The 20,938-nt window shown below is 41.3% G+C and overlaps 1 protein-coding gene across 4 annotated transcripts in view; it reads left to right on the forward strand.

Annotated features, from left to right (window-relative positions):
* STON2 (stonin 2) overlaps nt 1–20,938 on the forward strand; it is a 69,893-nt gene that overhangs the window by 19,157 nt on the left and 29,798 nt on the right. For all 4 annotated transcript variants that reach the window (XM_057428679.1, XM_057428681.1, XM_057428680.1 and 1 more), the window contains exon 4: nt 3,507–3,704. In XM_057428679.1, coding sequence (XP_057284662.1) covers nt 3,507–3,704 — 198 coding nt within the window. The remainder of the gene's footprint in view (nt 1–3,506; nt 3,705–20,938) is intronic.

A 20,938-nucleotide genomic window follows, 5' to 3' on the forward strand; every position in this document is an offset into this window, starting at 1 on the left:
TACACTTAAAAGAAAACCAAGGCTGATGCTGGACCCTTGTTGTCCTGGGAAAAGTGAAGACAGAACTGGGGGAGCAGAAATTAGGGGGACTGATAGCAAGAAACAAGGTTGAAAACACAGGCAAAGAGTTTGGTAGGTGGGAAGAACAGTCAAAACCTGAGGTATAGAAATGAAAAGTGCCCATTGTGAGTTTCTTAGTGGAAATTATCTTTATTTAAGACACTGTTGTAAACCATTCTACTAGGTTCAGGCAGACTAAATGCTAGGCAAAATCTTTCTTTCAAAATATTTCTGCTGTTCAGGTTTATGCATAGACAACTCACAGTTGCCAAATCCACAGGGGGTAACAGTAACTCTTGGGCAAAGCCACAGAAATATTTACTTGCAGAAATGATGCATTCTTCCCCATTTTCCTTCTGCTGGGGAAAGTAAAAATTTGATTTTTCTCATGGTTACCATCAGGCTAGTCAAATTGATACTGCAAAAATGACAAATGAGAGTTTTAGGCTCACCCAAGTGCTTGCATCACAAACATGACACAATCTGTAAATGATCACAGCCAGCCAGTGACACGACATTTGCATTTGTTACACAATGGGCCTCCAGCTCTCGATTTTGTATTCTGCCAGTGTTAGCTCTGTGCTCTTGAATTCAATGAGGTATTCAGTAAAGGACCAAAACTAGAGCAAGGCAAGATCTGTTACATCATCTGATTCACACGCCACACACACACCACCCCCCACTTCTTCCAAGAGCTTTGTCTAGTTTTAAATGGCTCAAGTAACTTGGACTCCTACCATGTCCCTGGAGAGGCTGCCCCACACTAAGGCAAATCTCAATTTAACCATCTAGTGCTGTTCTGTATGCAAATAGGAAGTACATGCAACACAAGATCAGCTGCCTAAAACTAGACCAGATCTGATGCTGTCCTAAAATCAGAAAATCTGAGGTGCTATATGGTAGGAAAGGAATGGATGCTAACAAGGTTGATTGTAATACAGTGTAGGGATCAAGGAACGAGTCCTCAAAACATCAAAGAAGAATGAATGCTTACAGGTAAATCTGCATGCTAAAAGCCAATCCATCATATTAGGAACAAACATGTCAAGAAAATTAAAATGCACATAGAAGTAAACATTTCTTAGTTTGAAATGAATCAATGAGTTGATTTTTAGTATCCTATGCATGCTACAGGATTTGCATATTAGGGGAAGTTCTGGCACTGGTCTTTCATTGTAAACTGATTTCCAAGAAATTTCTGCAGCTGAAAGGCTGTGAATCTGCATCTGTTGACATTACAGACCAGATTCCAATTTTCTAGGAAAAAAAAAAAAAGTCCTACTTTATTTATGAGTTTGGTTTCAGTGCTTCCAGGAATTTGAAGAGCAGCAGGAGCATCTGAAGAGGGACCTAAACATGTAGAAGTTTACTTTTGCTTGTCTTACTCTTTGAGATTGATAGATTGTTGTTTGGCTCAGCATAGGGGAAAATGCACTTTTACTAGTTCCAGAGGTTAGTGTTGGGGGAGCCTGGAACAGTCATAGGTGGAAGCTGACTATAGTAATATTTTAAAGAATATCTGTTGCAGAAAAGCTCTCTGTGGTTACAGTTTTCCAAAGTACAAGTCTCATTCTTTAGAAAGATCAAATAATCATATTCTTCCAAAGTGGCACAACTTATCTGGAATAACTTTAATTTTCCCTTATATAGAAATATTCTGCAACAGTATTACAGTTAGTCTCCCTCTTAGACAAAAATTGTTTTTGGAAAGCACATCAAGTTGACAGTATATGAGTTATTAAACCTTACATGTTTCTAAATTAGCTTATGTTTTTCATATTGCTGTGTCTGACTTTAAGAAATGCTAAAAATCTAAGTTTTTTTTTTATAAAATAATTCCACAATTTCCAGTGTACCATGTAGAAAACATAGTTAAAATCCCTGGCTCTTGCTATTGGTTTGCATGTGGAGCTCAGCTTTTCAGCTGGTCCTCTATGCCCAAATAAAGCACTGTGTCTGTCAAAGCAATTTCAGGTGAACTTTTAAGGATGACTTTCAGATGCCTCATGCTATGTTTAACAAAAGGCCTGAGAGTGGAACCAACAGATCATAATCATACACTTGCCACTGTTTCTCTACAGTCATCAAACACAACACAGTGTAGAATTACTGAAGGGAGAAGTGGGGGGTTTTGGTCATGTCACTAACACAACAACTGTCAACCTGTGTGGTAAGGAATCAGATCTCCTGACTTTCAGCTCCTCATCCTTAGGATGAGGATTCTACTTGGAAACAGCTCAGTACAGCTCACAGCTGTACAGATAAAATACATTAGTGCATGCTTACCTGAGAATCACAGTGCAGCTATATAAAATAAATTTGCACTTTTCAGCTGGTAAGGCAGGAAGCATTGTTTGGATATTCCCTCTGTGCATACAGCAAGGTTTCCAAAGTGTCCCTTCACACCACTTGGAAGGAGTAGAGAGAGAGATAATCTTTAACGTTATTTTGCCATTCTCTTCCAAAGTATCTCTCAGAGTAATAAGGAATAAGGGTTGTTTATGTATTACATGCTGTGAAGAGAGCCTCTGTGTTAGTAGTAGTTCTGTAACTGCAAGATTTGGGTTGTGTTGAGATCTTTGTCGGTTTAAAAGCTAAGCATAGATGTATTAACTCAAAAAACAGTTATTATGCTGACACTGAATTAGGATTAGTCTCTACCAGCACCTTTTCTTAGTTCAGCAAGACTGTTTTTATCACATCTTAGAGTCACCCATTGTTATGAACATTTATGTGATATTGTGGGCAAAGAGTAGGCACTACAGAGAGTATACAACAGGAATTCATAGTAGTGATGTATAAGACTGTGTTCTGAACTCTGGGTGATGGTTAGGCAGGACTTAAGTCTTTGACATGCAAATGTGGCTAGTACAACAGGATGTTTGGCCTACACTGAGCAGAAATGTTATGCAGTTAATTCAGATTGCAGCGCTCCATCCTGCATGTTCAGAAACAAAAGCCATTTCTAGTGCCCATCAATAGGTCAATTTCAGTTTATTTTTATACTCTCCTCCCATGTGGAGCATTCCTGAGATGACAGCTACATTTGAGTGGGTGTCACAGATAGGGAATGCTTAATAACATTATTTATAAAAAGCTGTGGTACTATAAAAACTCCACTGTGTTGCACAACACAGATATTCAGATCTTAGCAGCAGCAGAAACATGAAATCTTCTTGGTTTGAAAAGTCACAGCTTCTGCAGTAGTTGAACAACAGGAAAACGCACAGCAGCCAGCAGTATGGGATCTAAGGCAGACAGCCGAGTAGTGCCAGAGGGTTAACAGTGCAGGCACTAGTTAAGTTGCTATGTGTTTGTTATAAAATAACTGTTGCTGTGGATGTTGGAATTTATGTTTACAGAGTTTCGGTACACTGATATAGAGTGATCTTGGAAGATTGCCCTGTAAGTCTCTAACCAATACCTGTTTGTTTTCTGCAATCCAGTGTCTCCATCAAAAGCACCCAGCTGGACTTGCCCCTCCTCCAGCTCTTCTGAGAAGCAAGCACATGCCTCTGAGAGCAGCTGGACAACCAACTCTGAGGACACCAGCAGCCCAAGCATTGCTCCCTCCTACACAGATCTGCAGTCAGTTAACACTGAGGACTTGACCAGTGGAAGAACATCTGCAGCAGACTCAGCTGGTAAGAGAGAAGCCTTCAAGCTTCCATCTCAAATCTTTTTGGTGCTACTCAAGCTCAGTGCTTAGAAGTGAGCTATGGGGAATGGATCCGGAGCAGTACAAACTCCAGGATTAGGCAGACTAACATTTTGTTCTAGTCCAATTCTCAAAAAAAACACATCTGGATTTGACACACCCCATAGTATGTACAGGCACCCAAACAGCCAAGTGTAACTATGTACCTGTTGGTGGACTTGAGTAAAATGTTGGAGCACTTCTGTTTTTCCCATTCCACTTAAGCTGATCTAAGGCCTGGTTCTCAGTATTTTGTGGGAGAAGCTGGATGCCCTTCCTAAAATTCTATGCAGAAATTTTCTTAGCTTGCCAGTGTATACAGCTGAGGCGGGTCCACATGCCCCTCTCTTTCACAGAGTGCCAAGACATACATCCAGGCTGCTGGTTGCATTCTTTGCACTGTGCTTTGCACTGTTGCTATAAAGTAATTCAGAGACAGTGTAGGAGATGACAGAGGGTGGTTCAATAGTAGATTTAGATCATTTAAGGATCCTTTATCTGACCTTGTAGGGAACTATTCAGATGGCGTCCTGAATGTGGAAAAATGTGCTGCATGGCATTGTAGCTCATTGCTCCTCCGTTCTCCTCTGGATGAGGAGAAATAGAGTGGTGTAACCTGGGTCATGCAGCATTGGGATGACAGGAATTCCTGAATAACAAAACAAACTTTCACAGAGCATAGAAAGAGCTGGCATGTCAGGACACAAAAAGGATACAAATACACAGCTCCAGGAGGAAGCACCTGCAGTATGTTGGAAGCTGTTCACCCCAAGCTGAGGAAGGTCAGTAGCTACCCAGTTTGGTGATAAAAATTGATTCACTGGTGTCATGATAGCTCACACTTGAGGTATTTAATGTGTTTTCTCTTGGTGAATGTCACAGTATGTGTGGAATAAGATCTGTTTTGGGAGAATGGATTTCCTAAGTCCCACTGAGGTCACACATCCCTTCCATAAGAAACATATACATACATCATGTGAAAAGAGTATTATTTTATGGTTCAGTGAAACTGGGTTGGATGTCAAGGAAGGTTCATATATAGCAACATGGGTAGGTACTGGCTGGGTGCTTAAGAGAAAGGATTTGTGGAGAAATAGTGTTTACTTTGGATAAGTAAAGGCCTTTCCTTCTTTGAATAATATTTACTACAGTCAGTCTGACCATTTTGATTTTAGAATGCTCTGTTTGTCTGTACCTCCAAGTTTGGAAAGCACCGGTAGAAAGAATAGGCAAGCTGTCATTGTGTGCCAGCTGTTTGGATGCCAGCGTGGGCATCAGTTCTGTTCTGATGAGCTCATGTCTATTAGGGTGAAAGGTAAGAATTTTCATTTGGAGCATGTGCCGGATATTGCTCTCTTGTTGATTTGTTATAAGTTGCCAAAAGGTGGATGTTGTCACTGGGGCTGTCTCCGTGTGAGCAAGGGAAATGAGGGATGCCCAGCTCATATGACTTTGAATCATATGGAGAGATGAGAGGCAAAAGTGCTGCTGTATATCGCTGACATACATACAGAATTATTTGCTATTTAGGGCCAAAAGATGATACTTAAATAGAAGCTTTGCGTGTAACCTTACTCCATTTTTATCCCAGTCAGTCACAAACAGTTAAATCAGCAAAGCAGGTAAAAAAAAAAAAAAATTCCAATCACCTATAGATTTTCAAAAGTAAAAAAGGTAGGTAATATAGGCAAGATGGCTGTGTCATTAGCTAAAACATAAGATACACTACCTTAGTGGTATAGGAACCTGAAGTAAGAAATACACTGAGTCTTCCTACCGCCAGGTATGGAGTTTGCAAAAGGGAAGCATGAACAAAGCACGTATGTTTGCTCCTGTTCATGGGATGGCTCCCAGGCCACCCCTGGAGGTGCCTGCTGGCATCAGGCAAGGTTTGTGGAGGTGAAGGAGCTGAGGACCTGGTGGCAGTTCTGGCTGCTTTTTTGTTGTTCACCCACCCTCACAGGGTGTAAGTGGACAAAAATGCGTAATCGTGTTCTTCTTTCCTCTCCAGAAATTCAGTTATTTAAACCTGACTTGAATCAAGTACTTGATTTGCATTTTTTTTTCTCAAAACGCCCATTCTGGGAATCAACTTTCTCACAACTGACACAGAATACAAGTGTAAAACAATTTCATGGGCTTGAGCTTTATCTAGTGCATGTGTTTACGTAAGATATGACTTAGGAGGAGATACCTGAGAAAGATGGTAGGGGCCTGAATGATCCAAATCTAAGAGTTTATCCTCACTATGGGGGAGGGACTGCAGAAAGCCTCCCCAGTGGTGGGGTCAGTATAAGCTCAGTGATGTCTTGTAAAGGCAGCAGAGTTGGCAGTGGTGAAGGTAAATATTACACAAGCAGACCTGAGAAAGATTTGCTTTTCAAAGTGCAGCTAGAAGATGCTACACTTCTATTGCCTGTGCTGGTTTGAATTATGGCATCAAGAAGGAAGCCTTTTATATTATCTTTGTCATTGTCAGCATGGGGGGCTATTTTGGCCTGCAGCTGCTAGCCAATAAATTTGGGTCAAGTAGTAGCAGATTGCCCATTTAACATGAGCATATTTATATGGTTATAACAACAAGCACTTTACAGCAGCTGGGGTTTCACACTGTGTGTGAAGATATATTCGGTGCTGGTGAAGAGGCCCATTGCCTCAGAGCTTCCTATCATGCATGGCTGTGTTGCTCAGCTTGGGTCAATGAGCATGGAAAAGAAGCAGGAACTTTTGGCATTTGTGCTGTACTCTGCAAGTTAAGTAACACAGGACATCTCTGTTACTGATTACAAGTATTTATTCATTCTGAAGCAAATGCCTGTCAGCTTTCAAAAAAGGCCAAGTATCTACATGTCAGAGGAGTAAGGGAGAGGCGTTCTTGTAGCTGTGATTATAGCTCTGGAAGCACAGGGATCTGCTCTGAGGTTGTGCATAAATACCTCACAGCTTGATTTGGATTTCTGCATTTCAACATTCATTCTAAAATAATCTTATTTATCTAATTTTAATAGAATATATGAGCTATCTGTATTATATAATAATGCTCTGTGTGTTTGTATGTGTATCAAAAGCTGATTAACTTTGTAATTGTAAGTTCCCTGACAGCTATTTTAGGTGTGTTGTTGCTAGTTCTGTTGTTTCTGTTGTGATTTGTATCTTAGCAGAGCTGCAGCTACACCGTGTTTGATGCTGAGGGCTCAGTTTGCTGACCAGTTGTTCTGTTGGCATTCTTCTGAAGCTCTGGGACTACTGGGATACTGAGGAAAACATTTTGTTATTATTTTCTGAGAACATCTGCATTTTTGGAGATAGGAGGTTGCATGTGTGACCCCTAACTGCTCAAAATCCAGAAAGTTAATAAATAGCACAAGGAATGAATTCTGAGAATATTGTTGTTTTCAAAGTAAATCGCATGGTTTAAGGGGGTTCTGCTGCTTCTATTTTAAAACTTGGAGATTACAATTCTGGAAGGCTTGGCTCCAGCTATTTCTTGGAGGTAATGGAGGGCAAGTACTGATTTTCAAACTTTTTCCCAGTGCTTTTCTGCAGAAGTTCTCTTACAGATAGGATTTTTTTTTCTGTCACTGTATCCAGCTACATACTGAGCCCTGTCTGATGACTACAAGAATGGTGTTCTGTAGGTTTCAAACAAGCAACTTTGAACAGATTATACAGCTGTGCAATGTATTTGCACTGAAGGCCAGAAACAAGCTGCATCTGAAGATATTCCATGTTAATTACCACAGCAAAGGGGAAAAGAGCATTCGCTGATGGTTGCCACCTTTCTCCCAGAACTGCACTCTGGTTATGCTGTGTAACTATTAACCAACTTGTTCTGGTCTCCCAGTCCCAGATACATGAAAACATTTGTATGTGTGAGCCTGCCAAAGGCAGCTGGAGAGACTTACAGAGGGGAGCATCAAACCCTTGCTTCAAGGAGCAGGAGACCCTAGAATACCATGAGCAAATAGCAGCTAACGTGTTCTTGCACAACTCCAACCTGGGAGGGCTAAATTCAACATCAGAGGCAGAGGGTTTTTTTTTCATCCTTATGTCCAGTATTAGCCACCAGCTAGCAATTCAGGAGTCTTATATCATAGTTGTTGTCCCATATTTTTCTAAAGACATTTCTAACTTCTTTGGGGTTAGTGCATCACTAGGGCAGAACTGGGAAGCTAGGTCTAGATAATTCATAGCAATAGAAAATTTTTGATCCCAACTCAGACCGGTGTACTGGAAATCAGCTGTTCTTTGACACTTCATGGCCACTCTGAGAAATCAACAGTATCCCAGTGACCTCTGCAGCAGTGTTGAATCCTCATCCCTGTTTTGCAGTGGGGCAGCTTGGAGCTCAGTTGTGCAGGCTGGACCTACGTGAAGTGGAAATGGTCTTTGCTGTACAGTCTGTCAGTCTTGCCCTCTGAAGCAGCTGAAGACTGCAGGTATAAACCATGGACCAGAGTCACTGTCTCAGTCCCTCCTTATGGCAGGAAGAAAAGGCACAGAAAATCTGTCAGGAGGGGAGAAGTGTTAGAATGAGGGAATAGCAGGTACAATAATAAGCAAAAGGGTTTTTCGATCTATTTAGTACAGAGGATTACAAACTAAGCTTGGTTGGCAGTCATCTGATTTGTACACTTTAAGGTCAGAAACAAGGCCTATGATATCATTATTATCATCTGATCTGGCCTTCTGCATGTCTTGGGCCAAAGAACCTCACCCAGTCATTTCTGCACCAAACCCATAACTTCAGTTTGAGATATAGCATATCCTGAGCAAATATGTCCATAGTATTTTTCTGATTTAACATTAGCTGCAGCAAAATTTGCCCCTGTTCAGCAATCTCCAACCCTTTGAAACTTCAGTTTTGAAAAAGACTGTCCTAGTGATAATACTCAAAGCAGAATTGAGATATCACTGCCAGCTCTAGTGTGCTCAGCTGAGGCTAAATGAAGTCTCCTAACCTCGAAAGGTTCAGTATCTGCTTCGTCTGTGCCCCAGAAAACAACACTGATTAGTTACCTTCTTTATTACCCTGCCTCCTAAGGGAGAGTGATTAAAGGTGCTATAGGACTGTCAGGTTCATGCTTTTTCTTCAGGAATGACGAAGGGTATAGGAATTTCAGGGTATAGGAGGGGGGATATAACATTGTTCTAATAACTAGAAAGGAGTTAGGAAAAAGCTCAAAGGGGTCTGATCCTTTGAATTCCTGCTAGGTTGAGTCTTAACCTGCTCACTCCTGTGAATTTAACAGGTCTTCCTTGTTCTACATACTGAGAGCACCAGGTGAAGAGTGTTGTTGTGGTTTAAACCCAGCCAGCCAGCTCATTCACTCACTCCCCCCCCTTTTCCTCCCTCTTTCTTTCCTTCCCCCCCCCCTTCCCCACTCTTGGAGGGATGGGGAGGAGAATCGAAAGAATGCAACTCCCATGGGTTGAGACAAGAACAGTCCAGCAACCAGTGTACAACACAAATCACCACTGCTACCACCAACAACAACAATGATAAGAGAAAATAACAAGGAAAGAGAATACTATACCACCGGCCAAGAAACGAGTCCCACTCGGAAGACCCCGTGTCCTTCTGAGTAACTCCCAGTTACCCCCCCCCTTCCCCCCAGGCATGACGTGCTGTGGTATGGAATACCTCTTTGGCTAGTCTGGGTCAGGTGTCCTGTCTCTGCTTCCTCATGGCTTCCCCTCCTCCCTGGCAGAGCATGAGCGTCACAAAGTCCTTGGTCAGGGTAAACATTACTTAGCAACAACTAAAAACATCAGTGTTATCAGCACTGTTCCCAGGCTGAAAGTCAAAACACAGCACTGCACCAGCTACCAAGAAGGAAAAAAACTGACTGCTACTGCTAAACCCAGGACAAGTGTAAAGTGCGGTAAAGGAAGTGGTAAAGTGTGAGAGGAGAAAGAGGTAACATGAAAGAACTGGGTCTGATTTTCAATATTGCTTATAAATGTTTTAATTAAAACCATTTTTATTTTAAAAATACTTGTTTTCTAAAAATTGTTATTTTGCTGTTTAATTGTTTTCTTGCCTGCATCAAAGCATAGAGTCAGCTCTGATGTCATCTGTGTCCATTGGACCTGTGCTGCAGACAGCTAAAGGGTCAGGTGCTGAGTTTTTTCCTTATGGCTATTCTGAAGTACAGGCTACAGTAACTGGATTTGTAGCAGGGTTATTCATTGTTATAAAAGAACCAAGAGCTGAGCCTATGTGGTGTTCTTGATGAATTTCACTCTTTTGACACCTATTCACTGATGGTTTTGTATAGTCAGATCAGCTGAAAGGAAGGCAAATGGAATTGCAGCCCCAGTCACGGGACTGACATGCTGATCTCCCTTTATGCCCTTTATATGGGCAGTATCCCAAGAGAATAGATGTGGTTAGATGCCTTGCAGTTTGTCTCATGTCAGTGAGGCAGACTAGGTGGTTTGAAGCCCTCTATTTGTGTTTGTAAGGCTGTGATTCCTCAGCCATGGTGTTTACATTGGCTCCAGTTGCTGTTTAATGCAGTGCAGAAAGCCACATGCCTATGTGATAAGCCAGTAAGAGGAGTTCAGTAGGAGATTTTGCAGCTGGGCAGGACATTTCAGTTTGAAGCTTAATTGGAGATAGAGCACTTAAGTGCAGTGGCTATTTGTGATTGCCCTGTTGAAAGAGGAAAGTCTAGGTTTGTTTGGAGCAATACTGCCGGAAGTTAAAGACCTTCTGAATGAAGGAAGAGCACCAAGACACCACATATCCAGCTCTTTCAAAGTGGCAATCTTCAGAGTCATTATCTCACCGTTTGCCTTCAGTTCCTGGCAACATGCTGCCATACCAATGACAGGAGGTAAAAAATGATCTATAGTGGTATCTAGTGGTGGTGCAGCATTGTCCCAGCTTTGTGCCACATGGTGATATAGCTGGTGCCCCACAGAGCTGGCTGCACCCCAGAGAACTTGATTCTGAACAGTGGGGTTCACCAGATGGAGAAATTACCACCTGAGGACTGCATTTTCCATTGTCAATTTTACATGGCAGAGAAGTAAGTAAGGTTTCAGCAGTAGTACTAATTAACAGGAGCTGTAAATCATTTCATGTTCTTTTAATTAGAATTTCCTGTCTGAATACTAAGGGGTTGAATAGAATTGGCGGTGTAAAACAGCAGGGGAAAAGGCAGGCAGGAGCAGACAGCAAGTAAGAATGAGAAATTTCATGATACCCAAATGCATGGAATTGCTTATTTCTCACTTACTATGATGTCATCTGCAACTTAAGAAAGGCTCAGGGGACCACTGGATTACACAGCACAAGAACTGGAAGTAAGGATGAATGCCTTTAGGGGATCAGTTATAGAGCCATCCTCTCAAAGAACAGTGTTGGATAAAATGGGGAGCAGGTTTGTTAAAAACAAGAAGAATGTATGAATCATTTAAGCAAAACTTCCAGCTTCTGAGTTAGCAGTTTATGTTTCCTGGTCACTTAGAAACTTGTTATGATTATTTTGGATGTCCATTTTTGTTGAAACTTCTGCCTCTTTTATTCTTTTTTTTTCAGCCCCAATGCTAGGGAAAAAGAAATGAACAGAGTTGGATGAGAGTACTGTAGGGAAATAGCTGATGCTCAACATCTCTATTTGCTAGCTGATCTACCCTTGATCAAACCAAATAATGCTGAAGCACATATAAGACATGAATCTTGCATAATGAGCTTGTTCATCTGTTATTAGAAGAAATTTGGTCTTAATTGCCCTTACATTTGACAGATGAGACTGAAATCCTTTGCCTAATCTTAGAACCAATACAAACTGGTATTTGCATTATGGCCATGCTTGTTACACAAGATGAAGAGGAGACTTCACACTACTTTCTTCATTCTGATCTTGTTTACCAGAAATAAGGGTTGTGATTCAGCATTTTGTCACATGGAAGCCAGTCTAACTTACTTGTTGTAAATTCCCTACTAGTATTGCAGTAAATGTTGTGGAGACTGATTTGAACTATTAACTTAGGATTCAATATTTAAAACCTATTTAAAGCACTCAGCACCTATCATGCAGGAGCCCACATCTGGGTTTGGCATCTAACACTGCTTCCAAAATACTCAGGTCTCAGCTGTCCCTACTATGGTGTGGCAAGATTTTCAAATAGCTGCGGTTCAGTTGCCCCTCTCCAAACCTATTAATTTAGTGCCTAAACGGAGAGTAGAGATCCGGTCAATATATGACCTTTAGCTCTGCACATGACAGGCTTTGTAGAAATTATGCCATTTAAGTGCAGACTTCAGTCACCAATTTGTTGAAGCTGTCATATTTTTACATGCAGGCATTTTGGAAAGCAGTAAATATGATTTACTTCAGATGATAGTAATGGAAGCTATTTCCCAGGATACTGGTGTAAATGTATTCAGGACTACTTCCTATCCACGTGCTCCTGTGCCAATATTGTCTTTCAAATGGCTTTTTGCCCTCTGCAATGTAAGCCCTTTAATATATTTATACAGTGTGATTATATCTCTCTCTGTTTTCATTTGCTAAACTGAATGAGAAAGTTTTTTAGTATTCTGGTTCTCTACTCTCCTCCTCATCTTAGCAAGCTCTTCTCAGTTCATGTTCCTGTTTAAATTAATCTTTCTTGGATGTGGTGACCAAAACTGTGCACAGGCTGAGATCTCATCATAGCCTGATATCAAGGTATTACTGTATCCCCATCTTCTGCAATTTTCTCCTTGATACACCCCAACATCTTCTTTCCTTTTATGCTGGTGCATGAGGCAAGTACCCTTTTGCTCTATTCAGATTGTCTGTCTGTATCCTAGATCACTTTCATACATAATTGAAGAGTTCCTTCATTATAACAGATGTATCTGTGCTGAAATGCCTGACTGTAAACTTTGTATTGTTAAATTTAATCTCATTTCTGTTACTCCAGTCCTCAAGATGAACTGCTCCTTTCAGTATGAAGTTCAAAGCTTCCTTTATATGCCCAGTTCCTCATAATCGTGTGCATTCAGCAAATACCCTTAGCATGTTCATTTCTGTGCCATGATCATTCTTTAAAAATATGGATAGTCTTAATCATGTAGTCTTAATCAAAAAATTGTACTTGTGGCTGCTGTAGCCTAATATTTCTCTTAAAACTTAATGGCAATCTTCCTTTTAGCTTGGTTTTTACTTCTGTCTTAATATTGGTATTGGTCTCTATTCTAACTCCTTCACAGGTGGCACCATATTAAATGCTTTTTCTAATACAGGCTATATTTTCTTCTAGATCTGTTGTCAATGAAATCTGTTAGGTTTGGTTGGAACAAACTGCCTCTTTTAAAGCTGGCTTCCATCCCCTTTTCTATCTTCTGCTTTTCACTTTTCCTTTCCAAAGTCTTGCATAATATTGTGGTCAGATTCAAACTTGTATTTTTCAAAGTAATTTTTACCCCTCATTAATAGAGCTACATTATGTTCTCTTCTCCAGTTGTGTGGTACCATCCCCATCTCAACTGATTCCTTTAAAGTCCTTGTGATGAAAACTGTAATTACGTATATCAGGAAGGGAGCTTATCAGAACTCCTGATCTGAGCATAGTAACCTCTCCAAAATGTTTTCTTGCCTCATTAATGTTAATTTCCATTTCCACTCCCTCCTTTTTGTTATCTAGCCTGCCTCCTGTGCACTTATCACTACATTCTGTATCATCATTCTTATTAAAGAGCAGTGGCAAAGTGTTCATTAGCTCTGGCACAGTGTCTAGATGTGTTAATGTTTAATTATCACCACAGCCCCGCTTCCTTGCTTTTTCTATATGCATATACGAGGTTTGTTTTAGCTCCAGTATGTAACATTACCACCAGAGATTATTTCTGAGAAAGTTAAGCCCCATTGAGACACAGCTTTCAAGGGCTGACTAGTCCTGTGTTGGCCTTATTGAGCTTTTGTCTTCAGTAAGAGTAGGGAAGAATCAAACAGTGAGACTGACAAAATAAATAATCTCTGTAAGAAAGAGAAATATCCCTCCATTTTGTGCCTTAAACTTTAGACCAGGGATGAAGCTAAATCTGCTTTGAAAATCAAAATATTAGGGTAGGATCCTTTCCTGCTAGGTTTACATGCTGATTAGAGCATGCATAACTAACATTTGGGAGTGAAGGGAAGAAGTGAGTCTTCAGCACTCACATTAGTACAGTGGCACAACTGTATTGCCACATGCTGTGCACTCTGCTCAGGTAGGGAACATGAGGAGAGGAGCTGGAGCTGGGCAGGAGTGTCCAATAGTGGGGAGAGACACCCTGTCAGATGAGGAGTCTAATGTGCCAGCAAGCTGTGGATGTGGTCAGGAGTCCCTTTTCACTCCTTCTCTGCTTCTTATCCCCTCCTGCTTCACCATGCCTGAGGATACAGGACCTGTCTCTGCAGCATCTCATGCTTGGCTCCTCATAGTAGAGGGTGGGAGCAGGAGAGGAGTTGGGCCAGGGTCTTTTTCCACTGCAGGGAGGGGAGAAGCAAGTCTAATGAAGATGAGGAACCAGAGGCTTTCTGGTCCTCTTGCTGTTAAGAATGTGGAAACTGCAGTTTGCAGGAGAGCTTTCCACGCCTTAGGCAGGACTGGGGCAAGCACCAGAGGTCTGTGTGAGGTCAGCATCAGCCGTGGGAGGCAGAGCAAACAGCATCTGTTTTTGGCAGAGGGCAGCCAGCAACCTGCCGTGTGTTGGCAGTCCAGTATTGTTGGCTGATATTTGGTTTTTGCTCCTTGCTGGCTTTACATATACAGACCAAACATGCACACTGGCACTTAGAAGAGACGTAAACTTTGATGAGCGTAGAGGTAAGATTGTGACCTCTGTGGGTGTAACTGCCTGTAGGAATCTCTTCACTGATTGAAGTCTTGGTGTGGATATCATTTGAGAAGGTAGGTGCCTGTTACAGACAGCTTTTGGCTCTAGCCCTAGGGTTTGTTGCTCCTTTTCACAAACATGGTAAAAACAAAGTGCAGTTTCCAGAAACATCCTAAGGCAGATTTTGGAGCAATGAAATAATTTAGTATATGAGCAGTGTAAACATGTAAATTAACACTTGGGTGCCTTCAATGCTCCATACCAAAAGTGAGAAGAGTAGGACAAGAGGAAATTGGTGGTTACTGGCAATGGGTAACTCATAATATAAAATGAACCCATAGAAGTAGGTGTTTCAGCAAGTAGCTGTTTTGGTTATTATCTGAAAGGCAGATTATGTGTAAGCTTAGACTTGTCCCTTTCCCAAGTTTCAGGTTATGTTATAATAGACCTTTAAAAGCCTTGGTTTTCTGGCGACATGAAGGGGAGAGCTCTCCACAGGAACACTGACATGGCCAGAGGGAGCAGCTATATTCAAACTGATTGGGCAGATCTGTGAGACTTCTGAAGAGATGGTATCTATGCCATAGTCTCGACACTTGCAGCCGTCTGATAGTAGTTAGTATAATCTGTACAACTATCTGTACAATTCTGTCTCTACACAAGGAAATGTACCTAGCACAGGCAGCAGCCAAGCTTTAGGCCATTCTCCAGATTTTTAATTATGTTCACATTTAAAATTAATCTTTTTCTGAAAATTCTTAATGTGGTTGCATAATGGTGAGTGTGGTGCTGAGATATACATGTTCTTACAAGAAATGTGTGGTAAGAAGAGTGTTTTGAATGAAGTGAAATAAATTCATGTTCTTTCATAAGCACCAAGAACATTCGTGATTCTCTTCTTCAAAACATACAGACTGTTCCTTCTCCCAAGGTGCCCAACAGAGATGTTCATTCAGTGCAAAAAGCACAAGGATTTCTATGTGGTTGTACCAGCTATGTTCTACCTCCACTGAACATGCATTTGTATGTTTTGTGGTAGGCATGAGTCCTTGGGAGGGGTCAGGATGGAATGGGAGCATATGCCAGTGCGCAGGGTACAGAGGGGCATGCGGTCCATCTGGCAGGGCAGACAACTGGAGGGTGTTAGTGCATTTGACACGCCAGCCTCATTGCTTCACTGCACTTCAGGGCAGAACAGCAAGTTGAGTCTGGAAGTGGGACACAAGGTTGGCCCAGGGTGCTTCGCTCTGCCTCCTCTGCGGCAGGCCTTTCGCCCGCCAGCCTGAGCTAAGGTCTGGGTGGGAAGTCTTACACAAAAGAAATAGGGGGGCTTTACTGGCGGTTTTGCTTTCATGAACCCATCACTGCTCCTTCTGCAGATTGATTTGTTTGTTCAGGCTCGGTTGCCTCCAGCAACACATTATTAGTGTGAACTATGGTGTATCCTGGGAGACCTGCAGGATTCCCAACAAACCTTTTGAGTTCTGTTTCCAAGGAGGGAGATACAGAAAGGCATTTCACTTTGTTGACGCAGTTGTATGTACATTGTTACCCTTCTTTGAATGTCGGTGTGTCTCTTTAGCAGTTGCTTCACAGTCTGCTTCACAGTCTTCATCTTGCTTCTTTGTCTCAGTCAGTAGAATATACTTTTCCTGGTAAAGCCACCAAGCTGTACTGATTTAAAGGCTGTATTTGAGACCATGCTTAGCTGAGGAGGTTTAAGGAGGGCTGTGCGCATGTTATCTCTGTACACACAGGTCAGTCCTTGCTGATAGTAGACTTCAGGCTTTCAGGGTAAATCTAGCCTTAAGGTAAATACATATTGCATCTTTCATTGGCAGCTTTCTGCTTGATTTAGCATGGCTACAAAAGCAGCAAAGACAGTGCCATGGATTAGCAACAAGGGTGTGTACGAAGGGCTCTGTGAAGACCATAGATCTCTGCTACAATCTGTGGCACTGCAGATTCTTTAGTACAAACAAGTGTACCCTACGATATGATCAAACCCTGCAGGTATGCTTTCAGTCTCTGCTTGGTTTGAAATGACAGGATTCAGTGATTCTTCTCAGAAATCTGCTTCAGCTCCCTTGGCTGTTCTGTGTCCTAGGCTTGGAGGGACAGGCCTGTATGTCACAGCATAGTTAAAACACCATGGAAAGCACTTGATTTCTTGATTAGTCATATATGTGTCCAAAGATGGACAGTGTCAGATGAACCAATCCATAAAGGTCAAGGCAGGTTAGCTGAGAGAGGTCAGTGCTTCAGTACTTAAGGTATCAACACCAGATGGCATCTTAATAACAGAGCAGAGGCAAGGCACGTGAGTGTTCCCAGGAGAGTGATGCTGGTGGTAATGGGGGGCTATTGGGAGGGGGTTAAGAACATACAGAGAAAGTGCCTTGAGTGTGATCCACTTTCACCACAGAACACAGCCAGCTTATCTTATGCATCTGATCTACCCAAGTATGAACTAATCGAGCAAACAGGTGTGAAGGGAGAAGGGTTTTGTCTGAGCCAGTAGCCCTTTGTCTGCTGGATAAAAGGAAAAGCAGGTCAATAGGAATCAGCACATCCCTCATCAGGTTGCTGGGAGAGGAGTTGTTCTTCAGCAAGCAGAGCATTTGGGATTAACTCATTAATTCCCGGGGCTTGCTTCTGAGGAGATCTCAAGTTAAACAGCATGGGACTGGGAGACCCAGCTCAAGTGCCTCTTTATTTCTTTTTTTTCCAGGAAAGAAGTAGGAGGAAGGAAATATGAGGACAGATGGCTAGGCTACACTTTTTCTGCATTTGAATTCTTTCTTGCTATGTTAAGTAGTGAATAGCCTTAATTCCCATGCACTAGCCCATCCCCTACTTTACAGAGAAGTTTCAGGGTGGTTCTTAAGCCTCCTGGCTGCCAGTACATTTTGAAGATAAAAGGGAGCCACCAAAGGCTTCCTGGTGAAAGGCAGCTCTGTTTCAGGTGTGATAATTGTAAATGATACTGCCTTCTTACATGCTTTTGCAGTTTTAAGGAGAAAAAGCTGTTTTTCACTTACTGATTTTTGTACACTTCTAGAAAGACTTTGTATTCTTTCTCAGAGATGACTGTTAATTCATGATACAAAGGTTATACTTCCATTAGTGAAGTCCACGCAGTGCTCTAGGGTCATTTTGGTTGGAAGCTGCCATATTGTACATAGGTAATACCATAACTGAGGTCATTCTTTTCCTCCACAATTGCCAGCCTTACATGTTTACTAGATTTTTAACAAATACTTTCTGAACAGCCCAACAGCCTGTCTGTTGTACAGACTGCACTGAAACACCATATTAACAAAGCTGGGTAAAGCTTCTGTGTGAGCTTCATCCAAATTTGTAGTGCTGTCCAGGATTTCTTTTCCTGTGTTACAGGACTTTCATATACCTATGATGCAGAAACATTCTGGGCAGAGACACAATTTTGCCTTCAGTTGCTGAACTCTCTAAAATCCATCACCTAGCTCTAAGAAATGTTCTTTTATCCATAAGGTCCCTTTTCTCTTCCTCCATATCAGGATTTTTTCTTTTTTCTGTCCATATTTCCTCTTCTGGGTACTGCATCACTTCTATTCCTTTCCAGTTGAAGATAACTTAAATGCTTAAGATGTGTGATGCAGGTGGCTTCAGCTTGTTCCTTGTGGGTGAATCTGCTGCATCTTGTCTTCTGGCAGTGAAGGTAAAAAGGGTAAAGGGGCTGTCATTCCCCTTTACGTGGCAGAAGACCCCTCTGTGTGCAAAACAACGTCTTCATATTCTGCTTAAGAACTTAAGTTGCTATTTCTTGACTGGATAATTACAGTAGCACTGTTGCAAGGTAATGAAGTAATGGTACTCTTTGAGAAAATGCTTCCCAATTCTAGCAGTAGCTAATGCTAAACTGAAGTGTCCTGCAGTGTCATTTAAATTTCTTCAGTGATGATTTTTTTTGCACCTTACAGTAATATAAAACTGCTGTGGTTTTCCAGCCATTTTCTCTTTCTGTATTGTGCTCGAGGACTTCGAGTCTTGTATCTGGATTTCTGCTGTTGCATAGGAAAAGTGTGTTATCTTTAAAATTCAATTTTCTGAATGAAAATTTGATGGATATTTTAATTTTTTAAAATTCATTAAATCATTCCCATCCCTCCCCTACCCCACTCCCCCAAAATAATTTATTTCCTATACTCTAACACCATGACTCTAGTCCCACTTAATTTGGCATAAATTGGGAAAATGCCACTCAAATCAGTGAATAAGTTTTGAAAGCAACTGATCAGTACACTTAACAGTATAATCACCTACAGTGCCTCATGCAGCATGCTAGAGAGCCACATAACACAGGCAGATTTGCTAGAGACTCACCAAGTCTGTCACATACCCAAATGAAAGTGTAAAATAAGTTCTTGTGCCATTTATCCTAACTGCATAGTAATTGTCTGGAGGTACATATTCCTCACAAATTTTCCTCACAAATTTAAGAATCTAGCACTCCCTTTTTATTCCTTTACTTTTATTGTTTTAAAAAGCCTGCAGAAAATCACAGGTGTTTGGAAAATGCTATATTCTACATTTTTTCCTATAAATGGAGTTGGCTTTACAGTGTATTTAAGAAAGTCAGTTTCCATGTTGACTATGTACAACCAAAAGGAAGATGTTTAAAAAGAGGAAAACATGACAGTGAATATATAGCAATATTTAAGGTCTCCAAGCTGTATGCTGAATCTGCCAGTAGAGTTTATTTTAAAGTAAATTTCAAGTTAACACATGTACAAAATGGTGAACAAATATGAATTCTGTTGAAAAAGAACTGCTAGAATCACTAAGGCAATTAACTATGGCTACAGCATGTGCATTACTGTTTCACTGTCCTCAGTGATGAATATCAGGACTGTTGATAATTCTCTTTATTACTAGCACTCTAAGGATAAAGTCATTTTTAATTCCTGTGATGAGGTAAAATGGTGGGAACAGTGAAGATCCTCCAACATAATTTTCTACTCTGGTTTCTCCCACAGAAGTTTGAGTACAAAGGCTGCCTTTATCAACTGCATATTTATTTTCCTGAGCTTGTCATACTTTATAATTTGGCTGTGAATTTTAAAGAGCATTAAGTGGAGCACAGATTAGAAATTAGCACCCTTTGTGTCCTATTGAAAGCAGGGCAGCCCCTCCTCCTTAGGCACTGCAGAGTACTTTGCTAATAAGGCTGACTGAAGAAGTCTTCATTCAGCTTCATGTTGCTGGGCTGGAGAATTTATTTGGCCCCATCATCCGTTCAGACCATGACCTGGACAAATCAGCCGTGATGCCTCAGATGTGAAAAGCCTTTGTTTGGCTTCTCACATTCTTAACACAATTAGTAGCTCTGCAGCTCATCTCCTTGGGCAAGGTGGGATCATGCCATCCCTTGGTGCAACTACTGCTCGCAGGGTAAATCACTTGGAGCATCCCTCAAGTAATTCAGCAGCATGCGATTTTAGCCATGTAACTCCCTATCCCTTGAAAGCGAGTGGCTGATGAGGATAAACCTAGTAACACCCAGCTGTCCTAGTCACTCTGCAGTGTCTGCTGGCAACCTGCTAGGAAATGTAATAGATTAGATTTTCTCTAAATTAAGGTAAAGAAACTTGGTTATGCAATATGTCTGTTATTAGGGTGACTGAGGCTTTTCTCAACCTTCAAACATTGCCGTCCAGATGTTCACCACCTCTTTTTTATGACCAGGAGTAAGTTACAATAGGTGTGGCTTTCGTGTATCATTGCAGACTACACATGAGTTTTTGATTTAAAAATCACCTTCCAGTTATACAAATAATACCAAACAAAGCAGACAGCTTTTTGTAATAGTCATTAAAGCCTTAGGAGTTGTTTCACAAATATATTATTTCTTGAGCATGTCAGAGTTTGCTTTGCTCCAGAACAATGAAAGGCCAGAATTCTAAATTGTATTTCTTCATCATAAATCCTGAGGATGATGCATTTACTTTGGCACTGGTTTTGCTGCTGCTTCAGATTAGCTCTATGTTCCTTCAGTGTTACTCTATTGGTCCATTCATTAGAGTCAGGAGTTAAGATTTCAGGTTTCTTTCCCCAGGCACTGGATGAAGCCTTTCCCTTTTCTGTGCCTTGAAGTCACAAGGCAGTGAAAACATGCAGCAAGTGAGCCAGAGTGCTCCCTCATTCTGTGTGTGTATGCATATAATTATTTATATATGTGTGTGTGCATGCTTTTATTTATAGGTTCTTGCAAGACATCAAACCAAAATCTAACCCATGTTTTCTGTTGGAAGGGAAGGCTGAGCATCACACAAACCCAACCCAGTGGCTGTTGAATTGGATAGAGCTTAACGTTGCTGTTA

This window comes from Pezoporus wallicus, unplaced genomic scaffold (genome assembly GCF_028554395.1).
Source record: "Pezoporus wallicus isolate ANWC-B61680 ecotype Strahan unplaced genomic scaffold, APGP_CSIRO_Pwel_v1 contig_3486, whole genome shotgun sequence".
In the NCBI taxonomy this organism is placed as follows: Eukaryota; Metazoa; Chordata; class Aves; order Psittaciformes; family Psittacidae; genus Pezoporus; species Pezoporus wallicus.